We start from the raw sequence: 26,182 nt of genomic DNA, 5'->3' as shown, positions 1-26,182 counted from the left end.
TTTATCACAGTTTACAAATCGTTACAAAGCGTTAATATTTCCATTGGGGTACGTTTATAACGAGGAAAACGAAATTTTATTTTATTTTATTTGTTAATCGTTAGTTCGAATTATAGAAATTGATAATTATTAAATATTCTATTTATTGTTGTGTTTTGCTTAAAAATCAATCATATGTTAGTTTATTATTAAAATTTTCCACATATTAATTCTTCAAATAATATTTAATTTTTAAGTATTTAATTGTTTTTAATGTTAATCGTATATACATCATGAAATATTCTAGAAAGAAAAAAAAGTCATTCAATTCAGGATTCTAAGACAATCAATTAGCAAAAATTTTAAATTAAAAATTTAAAAGACAATGAGAACTTTTAAAAATTAATTATAAAAAAAGTATCAATGCCAATATAATATAAAATTTATAATTCGAACGAGAATGTTTTAATAATAAAGAGTTTGATTATTTTCATTTCATTTTCATAAAATTTCGACTGATACCGACGATTGCTCTTCAAATGTTTCATTCATTTTACATTTCTTCAATTTACATTACAATATCACATTAATAAATTCTCCAATAATTGTCAATCCATATGTCTCGCCAACTTTCAAGTTCGAATAAATTATTCCTCCAATTTTCCAAACGAGCAAAATTTCATCCTTTTATCCTTTCGAGTGTGTATCCGCCTCGAATTACGACAAGTTTTCAATCGTGATACGCAACACGTCTGTGGAAAAACGGCCATGGTAAATAATACAAGAGGTACACGTGGTTAAATACCGGTTACGGAAAACGAATGGCATTATGCAAATGATAGAATATCGATGGGCGCATAATTCAGTCGGGATCATCGTAAATCAATTACAACGATAAAGTTGTAACGTTTCATAACACGCAGGGGGTGTGATGTCCGCATAATTTTCGCCAGACTGATCACTCGTTGGGAAGGATGCATTGTCAAGCTTTGTAAGCGTGTAAATCAACATGGAAACGACCCCACTGTAACAAGTAACGTTACAAATTACATGAAACATTTGCCGTATACGGCATCGCGCCACATACCTCTAATTATTTATTATTCTTCGGTAATCCAACGATACAACGCGTATACAATATTCACAGAGGAGTGGAATTTTCTCATCGTCTCTTTATCGTCTCCACTTTTTACTTTCATTCGTTTTTTTTTATTCTTTTTTTTTTTTTACTTTTTTTATTGGCTGCAAACGAAACAGTGAAATTTTATGAAAATTATCCCATCAGACAATTCATCGATATAAATGTAAATTTGGTAGAGATTGAAAGAAATTGATAGAAAAAAGTGTAATTAACGATGAATTATGAACAGTTACAAACATCGAGTTATAAATAAAGAATAAAGAAACAGGGAATCGAATCAATTGATCGAATTGATCGATCGATTAATGAAAGTTAATTACATGTGATCTGCCTGTGTCATTGTCAAACATTTGTCATTTTTTTATTGGTCGTGACAAATTTACTTCCACGATGTTTATTGGATAGCTATGTTTCTCTGATTGGATTCGAAGATTGATGCTGACTTTGGGAAGAGGAAGATACACGGGACGTTTGAATCTATTTTTCTTATTATAACGAAAATATGAATTCTTTTTTAATATTTTTAAGTTATAGACACTGTGCACACATTGCGATCTCTTTTGTTTTCTCTATACACAATATTTTGTGTAGGGAATTCTGTTAAATGAAAGTAAATTCAACATGGATGCAAGATAAATAACGACATGAATTCGATTGCGTTAGATCAGTAACAACTCGTTGACTGGAGAACTTCATGATATTACTTTCAGTAAGAAACGATTGGGAATGTTGCCGGAGAGCAACATACTCTCGTAAATTTTCCTTAAAACTTTGTGAAAACATTGACAATGTGCTTTTCTTGAATTTCCGAGGAGGATCAATGCTATCATTGAAATCGAGGAATATAATCAATGGTTACAAATTAAACTAAAATATTTCTACTTGATGATATGATACTTGATGTATTTCAATTTCTATTTTTTTTTTTTTGCAATAATTTAAATATTGCGATGTTAAAAATGATTGTAAATTTCGTATAACGATCATTTCATATTTTTCGATCAATAATATAGTGTTGTTATAAATTGAACGACGAATTACAAAACTGTGTACATCACAATTTCATAACATATAAAAACAGAGAAACGAAGAAAATGATTAAAGTTTATATTTTTCTTAACAACAATCGATCCTCCTTTGTTCTAGAAATAAATATTTTCTCAAATGTTCAATTCCTCGATTTTCTCTATTCCATGATTTTCTCCGTTTTTAAAAATCTCTTTTTCATCTAAAAAAAAAAAAAAAAATAAGTCAACAGAAAGCTTCGACATACTGTCAGAAAATTCCACAAAAATCCCAGGACGAAAATCTCCAAGGATATGGAAAACAATATTTCATCTATCTTATCGACAGATATTCTATAAATCGACGTTCGATGTAAACCACGTCCAAAGCTATAAACGGTACACGAACGTCTATAAGTATTAACGCACTGCCGCATATTCCACGTGTATGACTTTTGCGGCTGACATCCAGTCTATAACTTTCTCTGCATTTCTGTCGACCCATGGATAACCACCCGCGGCGAACATGTCGCGCCATTGTGCGAGCACACACTCGTAAACAACAAGTTCGCTTTACCTTCCCGTATACCGATCCAAACCAGGGGTGAAGGAGGGGGAAGGTGTGAGAACAGGCCAACCTGAAAGAAACTCGTCGACACCGTGACACCCTGGGGTATATCTCGCCTCATCGACATTTTTATTGCGGACCATCGACCAGGAAATGTTTCCACGGGAATACCGATTCCCCGACGTGTTCTTCCGCCATACTAACTCGCGATCCCTTTGATTTCTTGCGATTTTCTTTCTTTTTTTTTTTTTTTTTTTTTTTGGTATATTGATTGGTTCTTCCTCCAGCCCAGAAGATTAGAAATTTTGTATTTGAATTTTTATTCTCGAAATGTTTTTAATGTCTCGTGATTTTTTGAATTTAAGTTTCTATTAAGTTGAGGATTTTTGGAGATCTTTGAGGAATTTCACATTTGAAATAGTTTTGATTTTTTTATTACTGTGGAAAGATTTTTGGAATTTTAATCTCAGGGAGAAAAATTAAATGTTTGAAGATTCTTTGAGAAATTTTTAAATTTTTATCTTCGAAATAATTATTATATCGAGAATATTGATAAATATTTTAAAATATTTAAAAGATAAGAGTTTTAATATTTTTTTTTACAACTGCATACTGTCAAAAGAGAAAAAAAAGTTAAAATCTTGAGTAATACGATATTAAATTATTCATCATGTTATAATGATTTCGTTCATTCGTTGAAACTGCATTTCATCCTTACCATTACATGTAAAATAAAATTTTCTGTTGTTCGTGAATACGTTGTTCGGAAGTAATAGCCCATCATTCGAAACACAAATATTATTCACAACACGACATCTCGTAAAGAAATCGACTAAATGATCCAATGCACGTAATTTCATCACGATTTTGAAATCTCATGATATTCATTGAATTCAGCCAATCTCCGCAATGCACACGCATTTGACTTTGTACTAGAAATGAAAATTCATCGATTTCTGTCTCCTTCCTTTTATTAGCTTTTCCAGAATAATCTACATGACTTCCAGATTAAATCTTTTCCCTACACGTAAATAATCGAAAATATTCGAGATTGGATTACTCGAATGAAAATATGGAGAAACTTGCAATACGATAAATTCTGCAATAATTGGAAAATCCGCGGTTTTCGTGTGTCTCGATATTTCATATTTGTAATTAGATCTCGTGCGAATTATATCTCCAGAATTTTAACTAAAAATGGGAAAAAATAAAGATTATATAGGATCTATTGATTAAGAAAAGATAGATTAATGAGAAAATTATGAAAGATCTTGTTTCAAAAATTAAAAGTTAAAAGTTACTTGAATATTTTGCATTTAGAAAAAAATTTATATATTTATATAAATTAAATTAAAACTCGATAAAGTTAGATCCTGGAAAAACAAAAAAAAAAAGAATTATCACATGTAAAATAAAAGACGAATTAGAAGTGAAAAAATTTTGACTTACCATATTAAAAAATTATTTTCAAAAATTATTTCGAATGTCAATATTTTCTTATGAAAATATGAATATACGATGCTTCTGTGAAAATTATTTTTTATCAATTGTATCCATTAAACTTTTCATTTTTCCGGCGGGAATCTATAAATCATCTGTTCAAGGGATGAAACTCAATTTTAATTCCTCCTTATCGCTCTCATAGCTCTTATCTTTCAAAATAAATCTTGAAAAACTTAACTCGTTATTCGTTATACTTCCATAAACGATATAAACATGCGTGTTCCTTCTTTATATTTTTCTTTTCTTTTAATCCTTGATTTTAAATTATTGATCTCGATTTAAATACGTTATAAAAATGATATTTTATTTTCTACCTTTTTAGATAATAAATAGTTAAAATATATCTTATGAATAATTTATATTTGATATTCTGTCATAATTGATGAATAATTGAAATATAACTCTAAATATTTGACCTATAATATTCTTCTTGTTCTCTAACGATAATATAGCAATATATTATTTTCCATCAATTATGTCGTAAAATTTAATTCCGTATAAAATGATTAGAAAATGACAGAAGACATTAAATAAAATTAATTTACTTGTTATCTCTTGGGGAGATAAAATTCTGTCGGAAACTGAACAATCGCACAATGTATCATAATTTTTACGTGCTCGAGCGATCATTGTTCGAAATGTACAGAGACGAATGACCGAAGAGCGTCTTTTATACACGCTAAAATTTACCCGTCAAATGCAGTCATCAGGGAAATTAATCGATACGACCGGCTACAAATCGTCTTTGTCCAAGAAAAGTTAAAAATTTCCGTGCCAACCTGACAGTCTGATAACTTTTTTCTAATAGCCTGTCACCGGCATTCCACTACGGCTATCATCCATTATGACCACGTCCGTGTTATACCGACTCGGTTTTCGGTTATAAATTTTCTCTCTGATTTGGAAAGAAAGCTAAGTATTGTAAATTAAATGATGTTTCCTTTCTTCGAAAAAATTGATTACGACGTATGTATATATATATTTCAATCGATTAAAATTTTATCTTCTATCGATGAAAATTCTTGGAAAATATTGTGAACGAGAATATGGAAATTTCAGAATTAAAAATTTTAGAAATTATGCTCTCTCGAAATAAAGAAGAAATCGATCGTTACGAAAAATTGGAAAATATTCGAAAATATGGCTAATATATAAAAATTCCCATTTCTTTGAGGAAAGGAATTAATTATTACGCGAAAATAAATTGTACAATTATATACTCAAAGACATTGAATACGTTTCTAATTCTGTAATTATTCACGAGCTTGTAACTTGTTCGTAACTGCAAGCATACACATCATACTAATCACTGTGTTGATAAATTGATCAACACTCGATTACTATAATTGTAACTTGCTAGAGATCGAGAGTTACAAGTTGTTAATACAACAAAGTTTCGTCAAAGAGGATCATATCGTTATTCATCACATTTTCATTAATCTGCTAATCGTGTTTCAAGAAACATATTCGAAATTCTCATTCGTGTAAACAATCAATAATAAATAAAAAGAAATTCCTTCTTACTTGTATCGAACATTTTTCCATTCATGAAAAATATTTCGTATCTAAATATTATTTTTTTCGAAGTATCATTTAACAGAAAAAGAATCGAAATTGAATCTTAAATGGTATCTCGAAAAAAGAATTTCTCTCTAACGAAAATTTAGTTCGTTGATGCAACAAAAGGAAACCAATGAAAAACATCCATTATCCCATAGGTTTCGTGCAAATGGCGCAACCTTATGTCTGCTGCATGGACGAGGACGGAAGGTACGATCCATCTCTTGTGACGAGTATCAAAGAGTTTTTCTTCCATACGTGCCAGCCTGGCAAGCTTTCCAGTTTACTAAACCGCGCGCAAATCTTGAATTCTCTTGCAAATCCACTATTCTGACTTTGTATGCAACTACTTTATGAATAAGATATATTGAATCTAAGTGTATACACGCTGTAACTTAAGAATGCTCTTTGAGAATGCGATAAAGCGTTTGAATTACATTTATAGCCAACTATTTGAATTTTTTCCTTTCTTTCTTCAATTCTTATTTACGTAAATATGTAACAATTTTTTTAAGTACATTAAAATTCTTGTAAATAATAATTGAAAAAAAGTTCACGTGTTGTTAAGTATCATGTTTATTTATAGCATCACAACATCAAATTATTTTCTCATTTTAAAATAATTTCCATATGAAATATTTTCTGCCATCCATCAATGCATAACTCGTGTATAAATCGTTAAATCGGTGTTTAAATCGTATCTAGTGTATATTCAACCGTGCGAAATAGTTTCTATTGTTCACGAATACACTAGCCACGTCAAGATTAATCGTCCAAATTGAACGAAAGTCATCGATAGTTGTCGATACTTGGAGGGCCCACTTCAAGGGAAGAGTTGTACACTCTAGAGGAAACAAGTTGAGTTTAACTCAATGACATGGTTATTGCTCGAATAAATATGAAAGGTAGAGAATAATAGCGCCACGGAACTCGATCACGCTCTACAAACACAACGAATCGCTAAATTAGACAACGATACTAATTTTCCTGTAATTTATCAATTTCTTTGATGTTTGTTTGATCGCAATAACGTGGACGAGAACGTATCCAATTAATATTTGAGGAGAAATGAAAAGCTGTGAAAATAGAGGATCTTTGTTTGAAGTTCATTTGCATAAATACAATATTTTAAAAGGAGGATACAATTAAGGAGAGAAATTTTAGAAATTTGTTAATAAATTAATTTTTCTGAAATTTATTCTAAAAAAATTTTATGTTAATATAAAAGTAACGAAGAATATTTTGTAAAAATATCTTTTTATTATTTCGTTACGTTATTTCGTTTAATTCGAAGTTTATCATATAAATTATTATCGTATCGTAATGCATTCGAAATCGTTTTAACTGAAATGATCAACTGTAAATGTGAAAACAAAGATAAGAGAATTTAAAATCGTTCTGTTTCAATAGCCGGATTATCCGCGATAAAACGAGGCATAAAAAAATTTATGAACGCTAATGAGGCAAGTATCGTAGCAAAGTATACTGCTATACTTTATCCTGTGCGAAAAAAATCGCAATGAAAATGATATAAAAAAAATATTACACCGAAGCAAAAAATCTCAATCGCATTAACTCATTTTGTTGCTAAAAACTATTGATAAAGCGTAACTTTATTTTATTGTTACTTTGCAATATTGATTCTTTCATCTTTTTTTGATGAAATAACCTCTTCGAATTAAGAAGAAAATTAGCGATCATTTTTCGTTGAAACAATTAAAATTGTGACTCAATGAATTATAAATCGTAATTGACGCAACGATTGATTTTCGATTAGAATTTATGAAATTTGTTGATAAATTAGATGTCAACGCTTGTTTGTTCACACAATCTCAATAATAAATGAAAGTAACACTTCACGCATAAACGCGTGTTGAGATTATAATCATACTCGAAGCGTTACTCACGAAGCGTGATAAAATTTAATTACGTTAAATCGATGGACGATTAATTACACTTCGGATCTGGTACGAATCGCGTGTTTGATAAAGACGCGTGTGTAAAATTAAGAGAAAATTATTTTACATGTTATTGTTTTGCAACATTTCAGCGTTGATTTTATTCAATTATTGATTCAATTATCATGGAATTGATGAATAATACCGAACAATTGTATCAATAAAAAATAATAAAATTCGCATTACAGATTGAAATTGTAAAATAATAGAGACAATGAATATATTTCATTTTGAAGGATTGCGAATAAATTTAAGTTCAATTGAAAAATTTTCTGAGAAAAATATGCGGAAGAAAAAAACTGTATTCATATTTTTCATTCTAAGCTTTTGATTTTGACAAAAGAAAAATTGAGAAATTATATTATTCCTTATTTAGATAGATATTCTAATCAGATTTACAGGAAATAGAAAGCAATCTTTCTTAATTGCTACTGAGTTTCGAAGCGCGGCTCATTCATAAATATTCTGTAATATTCTACAATAGAATCTAATTAAGAGGGAAGGTTGATATTATGCCTTTCAACCATGTGTTTCACAACATGTCACAATTTCCAAAGCGAATCGATATGACCCAGTTATTAAAATAATTGTTGCCGCAGGTATTGTCACAATATCGTGTTAACATGGCTTATATCTGATGTAGAATCCGTTTCCGAATCACAAAGGACGTGGATATCTTTCAATATTTCAAGACAAACGAAATTTCGATCCTTTGATTCATGCGCATACGTGTTTCATTTGATCGAATATTCCTTTGATTCGTAAATGCACATGAGACGTGCTACCTTCAATGAAAAATTTTCTACTTTCAAATTAGAATTAGAATCAAGAATTTATCGATAATTTTTTAATGTTTGAACAATTTAAAAAGCAAAAAAAATTGTATATAAATAAATCGATAAGAAATTCTTTCATAGATTAATTTCATTTAATTATTTACAATTTAGACGATTCAAAAATATTCATGTTCCATATTTCGATTGAAAAATCCTTTACCATGGATTCAATAGCAGGATATTATCGAAATAGGAATTTCAATATCACCAAAGAATGTTCCCTGCGTGTTCGATAAGTCTTATCATATTCTACTTACGTCTGATCACGTACGAGGTTATTCTTCTTAACTCGCGTTGTTGCTTATCGACGATTTATTTCACTCGCTAGCTGGCCGACTATTGCTCGACCTATTCTACTGACATCCTATTTCAGACTTATTTTCCAAGTAACGTAAATACTAAATATTAATGTGGAGTACAACTTCCTGGCATGTTTTTACAACTCTATCGGGAACTATATATAAAAAAAAGTTTCATGAAATTTGTTAGACAGTTCCATCGCTTAAAAATTTGTTTGAAACTAAACTCGTGACTTGGTTCATTTTTTTTAATTTTTATTTATTTATTTATTTATTTTTTTGGTATCTTTAAATTTTACGATATCATGAGATATTTGTTTGGAAAGGGGAATAATGAAAAATCGATAAATTATAGATCAATTGATTTTATTCCTCGTTTCCTCGCGTGATATTTTCCAAGGATATAAACTATTTATTTAAATTTTCCACGCAATGATATTCCACAGATGATCACGTAATTAGAAATGAAAACCTGGAATAGTTGTGCCATGGTTTATGCGATCTAGAAAATATATTTCGTTATGAATAACATAATAAATAAAGCTTGTTATCATTTACATTTGTTCCGTTCACCACGTTCGTGGATTATATCTTGTAAAATATAAAAAAAAAATTGCAGAAATTCTAGAAATTTATATTAAAATATATATCATAATTTTATAAATTCAACAATCGAATTTAAACTTTTAATTTTTAAATCTAGTTTTTTTTCTGCTGTGCAGCACAAGAAGAAATTAGTACAAAAATTAAAAAAAATTGATTTTATTTTACAATAACTGATTGAAACAAATTTTTGAAACAAGTTAATTCAATCCAAGAGTTCAGTTCCTGCAAAAGTAGTTCATACATTTTCAATATTCGCGAAATGAAATATTGTTAAAGCGATTTTAATACGTATCTCGGCCGAGCCCACGATACAACCATGTTAAAAGCTAAATGTCCGAAGCAGAGACGGAAAATATTATTGAAACGATGGACAGATTTAAAAAGAATCTTTAATTTTAAACGAATCAACCTTTCTCGGTTAATTATAATAATAGGCTTGAAATTTTTTTCTCGTCCTTTTCCTCTTATTTCACGAGTGAAAGCAAACATTAAATAATGTTGAAACCATGTGGAAAAATATTCTCATGAAAAAAATTCAAAAAAAATGAAATAATCGTGACACTTAATTAAAATTAAATTACCGTTTAAATAATGATTAATAACGGTGATAATTCTAATGGGAAACGTATTTGATTCTATATTGAAAAAATAATATTTTTAAAAAGAAATATAAAACAATTTAATTATATTCTCTTATTGATTGACATTTCAAAATGAAAAATAATAATTTTCTCGATTCTTGAATACGATTTTTCTTTCATTTATTTCGTTTTTTCCGTCATATTTATTCAAAATGAAAATTAGCTACAATTCTCATGTATATATATATATAGTATATGTAAAAATGAAATACATTTTCCTATTATATGAATTTCTCTCTTGCGGTATATTCGTATTTGCATTTTGATATATATATATTTCTATTGCTTCATATGCAAGAATATATTACGGAAAGGGGTTGGTCTGTTATACAAGCTATTGAATGTCCCAGAAATAAATCCTTTATCATTGGCAATTTCAATTTTTCAAATATTTGAGACATACAAATTTTGTAAATATAAATTTTACACCAAGAAAAAAATATCCATTTATTTAAAAATTCAATGTTATCCTCCATTATTTCTCAATAATCTTCTTATTTTCCAAATATTCGATATAATTTAAATGTTACGAATAATTACTCGTTATATTTTAACATATTTATTTCTAAATTTCATATTATTTATCATCACTTAATTTTTTAATACATTTTATTCCCAAAGTATATATATATAAAATCATTTAAATTTTTCGAAGCATTATCATTTCAATCTTCGTTCAAAGATGAAAAATCACGATATTTCATATAATACCAACTTACTGGCAGAAAAATAAAGCGAATCTAGACCAATCGCGTGCAAGCTATTCCATTCCGGCGTATCAATCACTGGAAAAATAAAAATAGCCAGCAAGATACAAGCTTTAGCACTTAGATCGACGATGTTGAACCTATGCATAGACTCCATGCGGCGAGCACGCATGACATTGCCTCTCGTAATGCAGCATGAGCTTTGCACGCGGCTTTTCGCATGCGGATGCGATCCCATAAGCTTCTCACATAATTTGATCGATCGTAGGACAATAGAATTATCCATTGGTATGGTCAGATATTATTATCCATCGATACGCTCGCAAATCTTTTGCATTTGACTTTGTGAATGTTACATATTACGAAAGATGAGTGAATTTTGTACGAAATAATTCGAAAATATGGATTGATATTTTTTCCAAATAAATGAATAAATATGAAAATATTGGAAGATAAATTTATAGAAAAAATTAACTCAAAAATTGAGTTAATTTTATTTTGCACAAAAGCAAAATAATCCATCAGGAGTAATAATGCAATTTCCAATGAAATTATTTACATTCTGAAACAAAATTTAGAATTTTTCTTTTTCTGGAATATTTTTAGAATGATAGGAGATAGCATGTAGAGAAGAAGAATTGTCTTTACGATCCTAATTATTACATCATTTATATCCCTTTTTATATGTCTTTTGAAGTATCAGAAAAAATTTGGAATATTATTAATTCCATAAACTATTAAAATCATTCAATATCGATGCTCTGCATGATAACAGAAAAAAGTACAAATTAAAATAAAAAATACGCTGATCCATACGACACACAGTTCGGGAAAAATCTTTTTCAATAATCCAATTGTAACATCTGTGATAGACAGTACTATTTCTAGAATCTATACGAATTGATAGAAATGGCTACGAAGTTTCTATGGGAACAACGAATCCGTATAAAAAAACAGAAAATAAAAAAGAAAGAAAGAAATAATTGAAAAAATTAATAGCGAAATTATTACCTATTCTTTTTTTTTTCAGATTGGAGAAAAAGAATTGGTTCGGTTATCATAAAATTATTATCACTCAAAGTCACAATTCGATTGGTTTAATATTCTTTTTTTTCTCTCCCTCCTCTTTCCTGTCTCATTTAAATTCTGTCACAAGATCCAGAGGGAAGAAAAGATACATTTGGAAAGCTGTTTGGGTCTCGAAATCTATTCTATCACGAACAAAAGCCCACCGTGTCATCGAGTTTCCCTCTTTTTTTGGTGTCGCTTTTATTTGTCCTCACCGTTCGTCTAAATCCTCTGTTTCTCTAAAATAGATATCTTTTGTTCAATGTATTCCTCTGTAAATACGCCAACGAAATGACGATATATTTTTACGTAACAATGTTGAATATGGTCCCTTCTTTTTCGATGGAACGACAACGATACTTTCATCGATTTAAAAAATCAAATTATTTAAAAATTTCTAAATTAATATATACATTATATAAAGAAATAAGAGAAATTTCAAAGAGAAAAAAATGTTCAGATATAAATATTTTACAATTCTATTTTATTATTCTTTAACTTATAAAAAATATAATAGAAAAGAATAAGTTCAGACAATTATTTTGAACTGATAATAATTTTGACGTTTCTTAAACATAACTTCAAAGAAAAATGAAATTTAAAAATTTTTCTTGATTCTAAATCCAAGTATCAAATTCGTAATTATAAAATTTATTTATGATTACCCTACATGATCTACGATTTATGGATAAGAGTGCGTATCTTTTTGCTCCATATAAGCTTTTCTCGAAGCTTCACTATTACTAAGATTTTTCGTTAAAAAAATTCTATACCTTGCGAGGATTAAAAAGAAATATACGAAAGTTTAAAAATTTTAAATATGAAAGAGATAAAAAAATATCTGAAACATAATAATATCAATAAACATTTAATTATTACTGGAATAATCCAATCAATTCAATAATTCAACAAATAATTAACGATGGGAGATCGAGACATAATACACGTTTATAATATTCGATGAAATTTCAAAGTGAAGAATAAATTTCTCTACGGAAAGCTCTCTCGTGGCGCGGCGCAAAACGAAAATCACGCAAAACGAAGAAACAAATAATCTGGAAAATCCATGGAGTGCAAGTATTTTTTGTCTCTTTGATAGAAATTTCCGTATTTATGAAAATTCTTATACCTTCGTCCAATGATTAATTTAATAATAATAAATCGTTATTAAATTTCCATGAATAAATTTTCATAATACAACGGAATAAATTAATATACGAAAAGATTAACCGGGAGTGGAATAAAATTTGTATTCAATAAATAAGACCCAACGCTGAAATTCTTGCGACAGAGCATGGATACTCACACGAAGAAGAATAATCGCGTTGAGAGGAAATTGTGAAAATCGAAAATTCGATTGCGTTCTCCATATTTTTGGCAAGGATTAAAAAATAACGATAAATCAGAGGGAACGTCACTGGTTGAAATAAAAATTATAGCCGGTTGTTTCTACCGTTATTATTTCTCAATCATTCGTCACGATTCTGATACACGAGGATAAAACGGAACGAATGAAATATTGGTCGAAGAAGAATAAGCCAAGCTTGGAGGATCAAGCTTGTAGATTTGTGGAGGAAATAGTGATGTTTTGCCATCGGGATAATATTATAACGCGATTGTAGTTCCAGATTTCTTGAAACATCTTATCTCATTCTTAAATCACTCGATCTTGGAATGGAATCTCTCGTGAGAGGAGGAATATGGAATAAATTAGAAATGAATAAGGGATAAGGAAAGAACGAGGAGAGAAATTTTGAGAAGAGGTTGAATGCTAGAGGAATAGTTATTTTGAAATTTTTTTTACTTTGTTTATTAGAAAAGGACACGATAATTAATTGTTTGTTCTCGATGAATTTTAATTAATTCGAATTTTCACGAATATTATTAATTCGTGAAACATTACGTGCAATTATTAATAGTGCTTAATTAGATTTTATCGGATTCGATGTATTAAATATGTACTATATTTAAGAATATTTACAAGAATCGAAGGATTAAAAAGTAATTTTTTAATTAATTAACTTCTAATTAAACGATTCGATTAACAAATTTAAAAAAACTCGTAAAATAACAAGCAAAGAAATTTACAATTAAATTAAAATAATTCGATTCAAAATATGACGAGCAAGGTCTCAAGATCATTTCTTCTGTTTTCTGTCTGGCCAGTAATTGATTAAATTTACTGTCTAGATGTATAAAGATAAAATATCGAGTTAAACATCTGTCTCAATGGTAAAAGATAAAATGAGACAGATGCAACCAAGATTACGGGAAGGAAACATCTTGAAACGTTTTCGTGATCGTGAAAGAGTCGTTTCTTAAAATACGACGAATAAATTTTGCGAAGAAACGACTCGCAAATGGAAACGTAGAAACTTCGTACACGAGTCCCGTATTAATGCCGTTGGCATTGGGTCAAATGTCATTCACATTTTGCTTAAACCCGACCAGACATCAATGAATTGCAAATATTGATCGAAATTGTACTATTATCGTTCACGTTTGTATTTCGACCGATGTTTGCTGTTGAAATGAATGATAATCCTGTATATTGGGATTAAATGTATTTTTAAATTAATTACAACGAGATAATGAGAAACTTATAAATAAAAATCTTTTTTTTAAAAAGTTTAGAATAGAAGAAATAGAATATAAGAATATTTATAAAATTATTTAAATGCACATTTGAAAACTTTTTATTGTTTTTCTTTAATGATAACGATAATCTATTTCTTTCATCGATGTTACGAATAGTATTTTTATAATATTTTTACATTTGCAAAATACAAATAACAATATCGATTTGATACAAGATTTGATACAATTGAGTATTATTTCTAATTGCTGTTAAAAATGTATATTTTTTTTTCTTTAGACAATATTATTTCCCTCAAGTAACAATGTATCGGATTAATAAATGTTCAAATGTATCTGACTTCACATGCGATAAAATGCGAAAACACGTTGAGTTTGAGAAATCCTGGAAGGAAGTAACAAGCTTAAGAAGGAGCGTCTTCTGTTTAAATCTGTCATGACTGCCGGGCTTTCCAGGCCGTGGAAAACCAGTTAAACCAGCTTGCTCGAAGATCAGACGAAACTAAAAAAAAAGAAGAAGAGAAAGGTGAAATGCACTCCTTTCCACTCTTCTTTAAAATTTGATGCTACTATTTCGCTAAACCTAATGGATACTTTGTCTTATTCTTAAAAATAAACAAAAAAAAAAAGAAATATAGTGGAAAATATAAATACCAAGATATTGTTTAAATAACGTACATTGATTTAATATTAATTTTTCAATGTTTAAACGTTACGTTTTCTCAAGTAATAATAATAAATCCATGTTTAAAAAGTTATTGAAGACATTTCATCGGCGTTACACAATTCGAGACACGTTCGATGGTAGTTCTTTGAAGTGTTAGAACAAAAAGGGTCAAATCGAGCATTTAATTAGTGATATCGATTCCCTCGTTATTATCGCTCTTTCTCGTTTAATTAGGGTCATTCCTTTGTTCCACGCAAAAAAAAGAACGTTTGCAAGATTAATTTCTACAAATATTGATTAATTAAAAAAAATGTAAACCCTTAATTGACCAAATGATATATTTAATGATTTCGATTTAAGCCAATTTTCGCTCGGGGGAATCTTTTCCTTTTATTAAAAATTACTCTTTGTAATGTCTGGTCTCATTGATTCAGAAAATTTTTCATCCCGAAAAGTTTTCAATCCAAAGCACAAGATCGTTAATTAGAGGAATTTCTTTTTTTTCAAGGAGCAAACCGAACAGAAATATAATGCGGATAATTACGAGGAAAATTGGACTTTGGTTTCAAGATAAAGGAGGTATATTAAATCGATGTTTAATGAGCAGCGTAGGTTATTACAATTTCGAGATTGTAACAATTTCTCGTATTGCCTTTTTTTTAAATACCAAGAAAAATGTTACAATTGTTATAAATACATATTATTCTAAATTTTAATTTTCTTTAATTTTAATATCTTAAAAAGTATAAATCGTTCAATGATTTTATCTATAAAAGTGGAGGTTGGTGTTGAAGCGAGACTATTTGTGAAAATTTAATGCTGTTTCATTGAAAACGAAATTTCACCTTCGAGGATAAATCTATTTTCACTGGGCAAATATATCTTCCTCAACGGAATACTGGCGATAATGAGCAAAAACGAGAAGACAGGAAACGGTAACCAATGATTTATGAACCGCATCAATTCCGTTATACGCATTTCTATGTTCTCAATTTTAAAAATTTCAATCGGACATAAATTCCACAGTTTTGTCACTGTCACGAATTTTAATTTTTCTATTCCTTTGATTTAAATTTTTTTCAATAAATTTTTTTATTGTTACACAGAGAAAAATGTATCTTTATAAATTTATTTAAATTTATTCTCATCCATTAACTTTCGACAAATCAAGGAATGTTAAAAATTTTCACGAAATTCCAAATTTTAATGAATTTACGACAATGTTAATTATGCAAGAATCAAAATGAAAATCTGCTCCTTGCATTCGAGTACGTGATGAGATAAACAGAATTTATTTATAATTCTGTCTCGCAGTATGAATTTAAACAGTGGTAGAACAAGCAACATACCGTGGAGAACATTCAACACTTTTCTTTTATTTGTAATAGTCGTCATAATTTTTCATTTACTTCACCAAATTAACATCTATCATCTCTTTTATACGAGATCTAAATTAGATTTGATAAATTTTTAAATTGAAATTGAAACGGATAAATAATAATTTGAAAAAAATATATATATAAAATATAAAAATATTGTACAAATGTAACATAACTTTTGTAAACGTACAATAAACTCTAAAATTTTATTATTCCTTAGTCTTAAATATAACTTCACTTCATCCTACAAAATAATAATAATTTCGATTCAATTTCGAACAACGAATTCGATAAAAGACAATCACCTTCTTTCAAAATTTCTTTCAAAATAAAATAATCCAAGCGACAAATGGATTCGACGTAATTTCACGACAGAGCAACTCAAATAATTTTATCCCTTGCCGTTCTTCTCGAGCGCATTAAGCATCATAGAAACTTTTTCCATCGAATAACTTAAGCGTAACATCGACCACGAGAAATTTCCCCTATGATGGAGAAATATTTTATATTTGCTTCTGGAATTTCGGTTCGGTCAAGTTTCGATCTCGTCTCGAATAATTTCACGAAGAGAAGAATTCTTTCGAATTTCCTCGAGCTGACAAAAACGTAGCTGGAGATAATTACGAGAAGCAAAGGACCAAGAATAGAATAAAAACTAATATTGAAACGACGGAAGGATAATGGCAATTGAAAAACGAAGCGTGAAACGACGAAAGAAAGAGTTTAATTATGATTCGAAATCGTCAATATTTCGCGAATTGCCTATAATATTAGAACGATTGCAGGAATTGAAGATATCTTTGAAGTATCTCGAAAAATTCTAAATTGACGTAAACTTGTAGAATTTTTTAGAGGAACAGAAGTAGTTTAATATTACTTTATTAGAATAAGAGATGTTTAAAACAATTGAATTATTAAAATTATCAATAATCATCATATACTTTTGAGAGATCAAATTAGTATTTTTAAGAGCGGAGAAATTCGACAAAATTCAACAAAATTTTCGAGTATTAAATATTTGAGATAGACATTGCGAAAAGAATATCTCACAAACTTTCATATCTCTATCTAATTTTCTCGACATCGAAACACGGAACCAATCTAATTTCGAAGTCTGATTTCGAAGTCAACTATCAATCGAGCCATCAGGAAGAAGAAAGGGATAACCTAACTAGGAAATAAAACCGCTATTGGTTGAACGATAAGAGGATTAACGGTCAAGAGAGGGGAAAGAGGAAGGTAAGAAGAAGGAGTGGAGGGCAAAGAGGAAACGAGGAAAAAGATGTCGAGTTGCCAAATCCACTCATGCCCGAGACCCAAGATTGATGGAACAGTAGATTGCTGATATTCAGACGAATCTTCTTCATCTCGCTCCCGTTTCATCCGATACTCTTCAAAATCCTCTCATCTTTTCCTCTCTCTCTATTTTCGCCAAGTGCGAAACAGAGAAATGTTGCAGGATATATCCACGACGACGATACACGCGACAATAACTCTCCTTTTTATCTCTTTTAGAAGACGATTCATAAAATATCGTGAAAATATTAAAATCTAATTGGAATTGCTTACACGCGAATTTTATAAAATTCTGCAATTTGAATATCGATGACGATCGAAGAGAACGAGGAAAATATAAAATTAGAAAGAATTGTGGCGAACGTTGATCCAAGTTTTTAGTAAGTTTATTATTGTGCGGAGAACGGAGAAAAAAGATTCTAAAAGATTTCCAAAGAAAAGTTATTTCGATGTTGAAACATGAATTGTTTCACGCACGGTTCAATCTCGTGTGAATTTTAATCACAAGTTAAATGTAATAATAGAATGATGAAATTATTTTTGATATTTTATGCTGACAATAAAGAAGAATTATTCAATATTCTTTCAAGAAAATTTCACTTATTCTACTAAAAAATTATATTTCAAAAAATTCGAGGAATAACAATTACTATCAAAAATTAAAAACAAAAAATACATTTCTTTTTCATACATCAAAGTGTTTTCCCATTACATAACATCCAAACATAATTAATCATCGTGGGATTCATCGACAATTCATTTCAATAAATATTAATCAATCCTCGATCAACAAGGCGACTCGTTAATCGATTACAAAACAAAACGATCTCGAATTCCCACGTGACATCATATCCATGTCGTCGATGAACGATTCACGAGCTCCGGAATTAGCAATCTCATAAGAACGCAGCCTGACTTTTAATAAATTTGTTTTCGATGGGTTCGAACTACTTTTTCTGATCACACGGTTCCAAGATAATCGTATGTACAAACGAGAAATGATCACGAAATAAGCGAGGAAGGAACGATGTGTGCAAGGTCAAGGATCGATTCACGAAAGCTCGAGTATTTTCGAGAAGAGAAGTTTCGATGCCGCAATTTCGATGGGATGTGGTTTCCCTTGTACAATTTGATACAGGTGAAGGACAATGACTCGTGAATGCAAATGGAAACAATATTGAGCACTTCTGGAGAATCTTTTTCTGGAAACTTGCTTGGATCGAAGGGGATAATTAAATCGTGTGTTATTAATGGTGGAACATGGAACAGTTGAGTGGCTTTTTTCCCTTTTTTAATTAGAAATTGAAAGGGAACTAAGTTAATTTGTCCAGATTATTACAAGGGACATTTCTAGATATATTTTTCAAATATAAAAAATAATATTATTCGCACTAATTTTCTTTTAAATATTTTCTTTAAATTTCAATCACTGAAATTAATAATAATAATCTATTATCTATTTTCATTGGACTGTCATTGTATTTCCAAATAAATTGAAATTATTTTACACGTTATTTACAGGAACTTGAGAGCAAGGAATTTTTCCTTTCAAAGCGTTCAATAAACTGAACTAGCTAGGATGAAATTAATCTAGCCTCTAATAACCAGAGTTAAAATTTATTATTCGCAACTTAATTAATCCTCGTCTCAATATATCGGGATGTCGACACACGCTCTATACACACTATATACATGTTAAATTAACTCTCATGGATGATCAGAAACAGGAGTTCCGCTCTCATGCATACAGTTAATATTACTAAGCTGAATCATATATGTAAATCTTGACTCGATGCACAGAGTTCCACGCTCCGGGCACATCCTGCACGCACATGAACACATTTACGCTCGCGTGCTATCCATTGACGGAATAGTAGTTGGCAGAGATCTAATGAATCGAGTCCATGATGGCCTCGCCCTCACCATCAAAGGATTATATCGGTGGAAAAGCTGCCGGTGAAATATTTAAAATTTTTACGTGCGTGTGTGTCCCGCAGTTTATGCGCTGAAAAGAGAATTTAGCGACCGCTTTGAAGCTTCGCTCGTGGACTTACGCTCGTTACTCGGATGGATGGACATTTGTACTCGTCTCTCTGAATGTTGACAAAACATCAACATCGAATCGAGAACGCATTCTTTGCGAAGAATACAAATGTTGGACTTGCTTTGATCTCAGCATCGTTAACCGTTTTAATAATTGGCGGCAATTGTTTCGAAAGGGAGATCGTTAAGATGACAATCAAGTGTAGTTGGTGTACTGAAACAGGATTATTTGGTTTTTATTTTCATCGAAAGTGGTGTTTGATCGATTGAAATTAAGCGTATGACGAGTGACAATTCAGATTGGACTGAATATTTTGTGACTATAGATTATTGATTTTTGTCGTCTTTCTCGTGTAGAAATCGAAAGAATAATTGGGATTCGAGATATCTCTACGATTCTCATTAAATTTGAAAGTTGAGTTAATTGTTATTCATTCCTATTTGAAAGTTACGTATTTTTTCTTAACACATTGGTTAAATTTTATAATTCTGTGTAATCCAATTAATGAAAGTTTTATATTGCTATTGGGTGATCAACAATCGAAGATAAATCTGGTAAATCTTTCGCTCTCGATCCCAACTTCTTTCTAGAAAGTTCACTTCTGCTCGTTTGAATCATGTTTCTGCAATTAAGGAAGTCAGGAATTATCGCAACTTGGGCAATTAAGCGCGCTTTCAGCGACTTAGCCCCTTAAGCTGTTGACCTGACATAAACTTGAGCCCGTGTAAGCAATTAACGGACACGTTAGTCGCGTGACCCGTTTCGTGACGAACGTCATCCCCAAACTGTTCATAGTGGGCACTAGTTACTTACCCTAATAAATTAGTCTAATTAAAATGTTAGAGATCGGAAGAAACGTCAATCTTAAAGCTTACGTTTCATCTTGTTTCGTATTTATTTATGCCGTGTCATTTATATTACACGTAAATTTTAATAGATCAATGTATCGATTCCACGACGATTCAAAAAAATATTACAATTGTCAAATTGTTCTCTTTTTTGTATGCATACGAATTATATTAATATTTATTTGATATCGTCGACTTTAATGTTAATCGCCACGTTTTTTCTTTTTTGTATGAATCTATCATTACGTTCGAATTATGTTTATTACTCATTTTGTGAAGGCTGAGTAAAGCAAATAGTGATTTGATGCCATCGAAGTTGGATATTAATCGTAAACCGTGTCCACTCTTGTGTGTATGTAAATCGTATATTTGATTTGTGTTGTATTCACGGTATAATATGTTTTATTTAACAAGAAACAAATCAATGGACGAGAAATACAATAAAAGAAAAAAAACCATCGACTTGAAAAGCTAAAAAATCGATTTATCAAGCTAAAAAAAAAGAAATAACAAAAATGGAAAAGAGGTAGAATCGAGATAGACTCGAGGTTGGAAAATAAATAAAAGAAGGAAAAGCAAGTTGAAACTTTTTCGCTGGTAAAAAAATTGAGATCGATTTTATTAGCCTCAAAGGCGAAGTTTCGTATCAAATATCTCGCATTACTTCATACTTTGTTTCCAACTATACCGTTCCTTCGGCTTGTTGTTTTTTGGCAAATAAAGATCGAATTTCTCGAGCTTGTTCGAAAATAAATAAATAAATTTCAACTTTGATTTGGCCTTTTTATTTTCAAAGAAGAATTTAATCGACCAATTATTATTATACATTAAAAAATATATTTTTCATCCGAGAATATTCTTCCTCAAAATCAAGCTTGTTTTTTTTTTTCATTCAGGTTCACGTTGATGTTTTCACAGTATTCTTTTTTACTTCCTTTGGTCGTGCAATACATTTTCCTCTTATCATTTTTAGCTGTTTCTTTATATCCCTGTGTGCAATCGCAACATAAACTACGGTACAAGGTTGATGATTATGCGAGTTTTTTGCAATTTCGTCCCCATTTGTTGGAATTGTTGTGTTGAGGGGCAGTATCCCTTGCTGCCTCTACTAACTTCTTGACCTTATCAAGTATTCTCATCGACTCCTACACCACAATTTCGACATCCACGCGCTGCGTTTACAGTATGCAAATTTACTTGCATACATCTTTCAATTTATCGAACATCCACACCTCATATTTCACACGCGGAACAATATACGAAGTATATTTTATTATGATTAATTCGACAAATATTTATTGTCCTCCTTATAAATTTAAAATAAAATATAATAATTAATAAATAAATTTCGAAATTTTCTCTCTTATACTTTTAAATTTATCGAGTGTTCGCCCCTCGTATTTTACATTAGGTGTATTTAATTGCAGTTAAATTTAACAAATATTAATTATTTCAAAATTCGAAATAAAATACTATTAAAACAAGTAAAATAAGTGGAATAATATCGCGATCAATGTATCATTAGAAAGTCCAAAATAATAAAAGCATTCTCTTTTTTTGGAATTATTCCAATGCCCCTTCCCTTTAACCTTTCATTGCTACATGTTGGAAATGAACAATGTTCCGGGATGCTCCAACAGACAATTTGAATTTACAACTAAAAATAAAACATAAAATGATGCACACTCTATTTCTCTTTGCTCATTGTGAACAATGTGTCACAATTTCATTTCTGATATCTTATGGCAAATTTGTCGCGAGCAGAATATATGCAAGTCAGCGATAAATTCAGTCAGCCTGATTTGATGACAGGAGAATAATGTTTCACGAGCTAGGGCGTGTAAATGGGTCACGAAATATCGATTTATCAGGAACAAGAAAAATGAGAAAGAGAAATCGGCCTTGAAGGATAATTCCATTAAGGTCAAAGTTCGATCAAAGTGAATCGTAACGAGGATAGAAGAGATCGATGAAAATCCCGTCCGCGTTTGAAGTCTCAAATGCAGACAAGATTTTTGCTGATGATTAATAAAAAAAAAAAAAAAAGATGTCATATTTCGTCGCGGAAAGTATCGAAGCGTGAATTTTAAATTATTTCTCGCGAAAGGAAGAATAAAAGATTTTGAGAACAACGACGAAGAATTGTTCAGAAACGATGCATTCGTCGATAATTCCGATTTGTGGGAAATTACACGAAAGAGGATTAAATTATTCAAAATGAAAATAAAATTACGAAGGTAAATTAGTGTACGAATTAGATCGAATCGAATGGAATATACATGTGATTGGGATTAATTGTTTTTTTGAAAATAAAAGATCAATTGGAAATCAATTGTGCCACTGGATTAAAAGTTATACAACGCAGAATGTACAATTCGTCGAATCAAATTTTCTTGCGGGATGGATTAAATCCAAAATTCCCTCTTGTATGCAAATTTATGATAATGTAAAACTTGCGTTTTTAATGCTTTTTATATGGTTATTTATGTGGTTTTCACAACACAATTTTATTTGCCGTTAAATTTATTCCAAAAACAGAATTTTTCTTTCGACAGATCTGAAAAAAAAACGAATTTTCACAAGCACGACGAAATCAAACGTATTATAAAAATATCCTTACATCTTACAATTCTCAATTTTCAGAGACGTAACTTCGATCTTCGATAATTTTGCCATCACTTTTCTTTCGCTTCTCGTGAACTCTCGTGCATTCCGCATCGCATAAAAAAATGAATAGTTACATTTTCTTGATCCACCTGGAAAATAGAACAAATATGAAGACAAAAGAAGATAGTAGCATCGGTGATGCGTCGTCGGTTTCTCTGGGAATACGCGTCTTAATGAAATGCGTCGAATGCGTCTATATTTGGAAAAGGAAAGGGATATGTATATTTTAGAAGGAAAGGGAAAAGAGAAGGGAAAAACGAGGAAGACCAGGAGAAAATTGCCTCTAATATCTCAATGGGATCGAGGCCTGTGTTATCGACACACCTCGGGATGATCGCTATAATGTAGAATCCATTTCACCAAAGCACCACGAGGGCTCGAAAAACTTTATGGGGTTGGCGGGAGATGTAGCTTAAAAAATAGATTGGCCCTTGAAAAAGGAAACACCCCGTTTGTTCCCGTCCTGGCGAAATTTTCCTCCACGAGACTGGAATTTCTATTATCGTTTCACTCGAATCCCTATCCCTTTTGAGTCGTGAATCTCAGATTTTGTTTTTTTCGTGAAAAAAATGGGTCAGACGAGTAAAAAAAAAAAAAAAAGAGAGAAAAATCGAATTCTCGTTGTCTCTTCCGTCTCATTTCCCTTGAACGAACGCGACGCTCTGAAAATTCAAAATTTTCGACACGCGTCAAGAAGAATATAACGCGCATCGAGAGACATTCGCCACTCGTACAGTAGTACGAGTCAATTAAAAGTTGAGCGTGCTTGAACATGCGGTTTTCGTGGGACAACGACCGCCTTTTATTTATCTCCATAAAACTTTGCAGTATATTAAGAAACTTTGCGTGAGTAATGATTCACAGCTTGGAAACGGGTAAAGATAAATTTTACCGCGTTGGGAGCCGGTTGCTGTTTAATCTTTGTACTTTCATTGCTGGAAAATATATACTTGAACTTCTTGCATTGGAAGATAAACTCGCGTTCCAGGAAATTATCTCGAATCTAGAATAAAAAACGTCAAACGTTAATTCGTAAAATACATGCAACAATTAAAACACACGAAAAGTTAAATCAAAAAAAAAAAAAGATTTATATAAGCGAAACGAGATCGATATGTTTGATAGACCTTGCGTATAGTAATTAAGTATTGTAATTCTGATAATCGAGTATTATCATTGCCAGAAAAGTGAAACAATATAGTCGAGCGGGAACAATAGGGGAGCGTCGTATGTCAAACAAGTAGTACAGAACAGATATGGTCCGTCAAGTTGAATAGACAATAACGACCAGACAAGTGGAACAGGGTCATCACGATCAAGTAGAATAATACTAGTTATGGGCAGGCCAAGTATCGATTAATTCAAAGATTCAAGAAGTTCGTTTAAAAAACAGAGAAATAGAGGGAAGGGTGAATTTATTATTGCGAGATTTTTTAATAACTCTTCATCGTTTCTTCCTTTCTTTAAAATTCATAAGTCTGAAATTTTTTGCGGATAAAGATCAAATAGAAAAGAGTTAAAGTCGTCACGACATTCATTTTCCGATTCCAATCTTTGCTTGAGAACAAAGAGTCTATATTACTTTTTACAAGGAAAAGATGTAGATTTTCGTGCGTCCAATTTAATGGAACCAGACAGGCCAATTCTTGAGAAGAAAGAAAGAGAAAAAGAGAAAAATACTTGTCGCGATTTTTTTCCCCTTGGTAAAAAAAACCTTGGTAGAAGATCCACCATTTTTCATCGACCATTTTTCCTCCATTTTAAAGTGAATCACGCATTTCCATCCCTTTTTAATACTCTCTATTTTTTATCTTCCTATTTATTTAAACCATTTCTCAAAATTTATCTTCTCCCTCCCCTATCCTCGTCCTCCCTTTTTCATTTTTATCCATCCCTTCTAAACTTCCTTTCACAGAGAAGTGAAGGTTCGTATTTAACTCGATAAACCAGAAAAGCCCTCTCAAAAAATTCTAAAGCAACATGCAATTACGTTTTCACCGAACAAAAGCATTTTTTCTTTTTGGGGGGAGGGGAAGGAAGGAGAGGAGATAAAAACGCTTTGCGATTCCGTGAGTCGATTTCATGTTTACATTCGAGCAATTTCGTGCCAGTGCTTTATCGAGTCGCATCGCAACGTAAGCCAATTCGTCCTTGTGATCGATGCTTCTTGTGAAAATTTTATACTTCCAGGAAAATACGGCGATTTTTTCCAGTCGAAAACTAAATCCTTGATTGAAAATTTCTTTGGGAAACGATTTTATGATCTGTTGTCACGATTCTAACTAGCTCTAGGTTCAAGTTCGATAAAAATTTTCAGCACGAAAATGCGAAAAATTTATGATAAAATTTATGATCAATTTAAACTTCTATAAATTCCTAGCAATTTAAATACGGTGTATTCTGTATAGCGGAAAATAAAATCGTATAAGCGTTCACGAACTATTGTTTCAATTTTTTCAGTTACAGTTACTAAAAATAAAGAATTGACTAACGAAAAAACGAAATCAAATAACCAATAAAAAAAAAACAAAAAAATAAATAAAAACAACTTCATACCGAAGCGAAAAATATTGGGTGAACCGCTTAACGAAGATTGTTCAATTTCACCGTTGTTAATTTCGATCATATTCCATCTCGTGTACCGTGTATCCAGAAAAATACATTTTTTTTCGGGAAATAGGTTTAAAAAAATATTGCAACAAAAATATTTATCGCTATCAACCGTTTAAAAATGGAACAAAATTTCTTCGACATTCAGCCAATTAACAACTATTCAATTCTCGAATTTTAAAATAAAACTTTGAAAAGTTTATTTT

General features: G+C 30.6%; 2 protein-coding genes across 9 annotated transcripts in view; one reads left to right on the top strand and one right to left on the bottom strand.

Annotated features, from left to right (window-relative positions):
- LOC107996194 (COP9 signalosome complex subunit 7b) overlaps positions 1-26,182 on the bottom strand; it is a 225,851-nt gene that overhangs the window by 17,075 nt on the left and 182,594 nt on the right. For 2 of the 6 annotated variants that reach the window (XR_009832421.1, XM_028665916.2), the window contains one exon: positions 14,543-14,967. The exons of 2 other annotated variants lie outside the window; for them this stretch is intronic. Coding sequence is in view for 1 of the 4 variants with exons in the window: in XM_028665916.2 (XP_028521717.2) it covers positions 14,958-14,967 (10 nt within the window). In the remaining 3 variants the exon portion in view is untranslated. Of the gene's footprint in view, positions 1-14,542; positions 14,968-21,468; positions 23,257-23,319; positions 23,456-26,182 lie in introns of those variants that run through there. 2 more of the 6 variants (XR_001765747.3, XR_001765745.3) reach the window with 2 other exon arrangements.
- Positions 1-26,182, top strand: part of LOC107996192 (metabotropic glutamate receptor 2) — a 250,405-nt gene that overhangs the window by 45,540 nt on the left and 178,683 nt on the right. The gene's annotated exons all lie outside the window — the stretch shown is intronic.

Source organism: Apis cerana, linkage group LG13 (genome assembly GCF_029169275.1).
Source record: "Apis cerana isolate GH-2021 linkage group LG13, AcerK_1.0, whole genome shotgun sequence".
NCBI classification, from domain to species: domain Eukaryota; kingdom Metazoa; phylum Arthropoda; class Insecta; order Hymenoptera; family Apidae; genus Apis; species Apis cerana.
The sequence above is the reverse complement of the archived record's forward strand: the minus strand, read 5'-3'. Positions and strand labels throughout refer to the sequence as shown.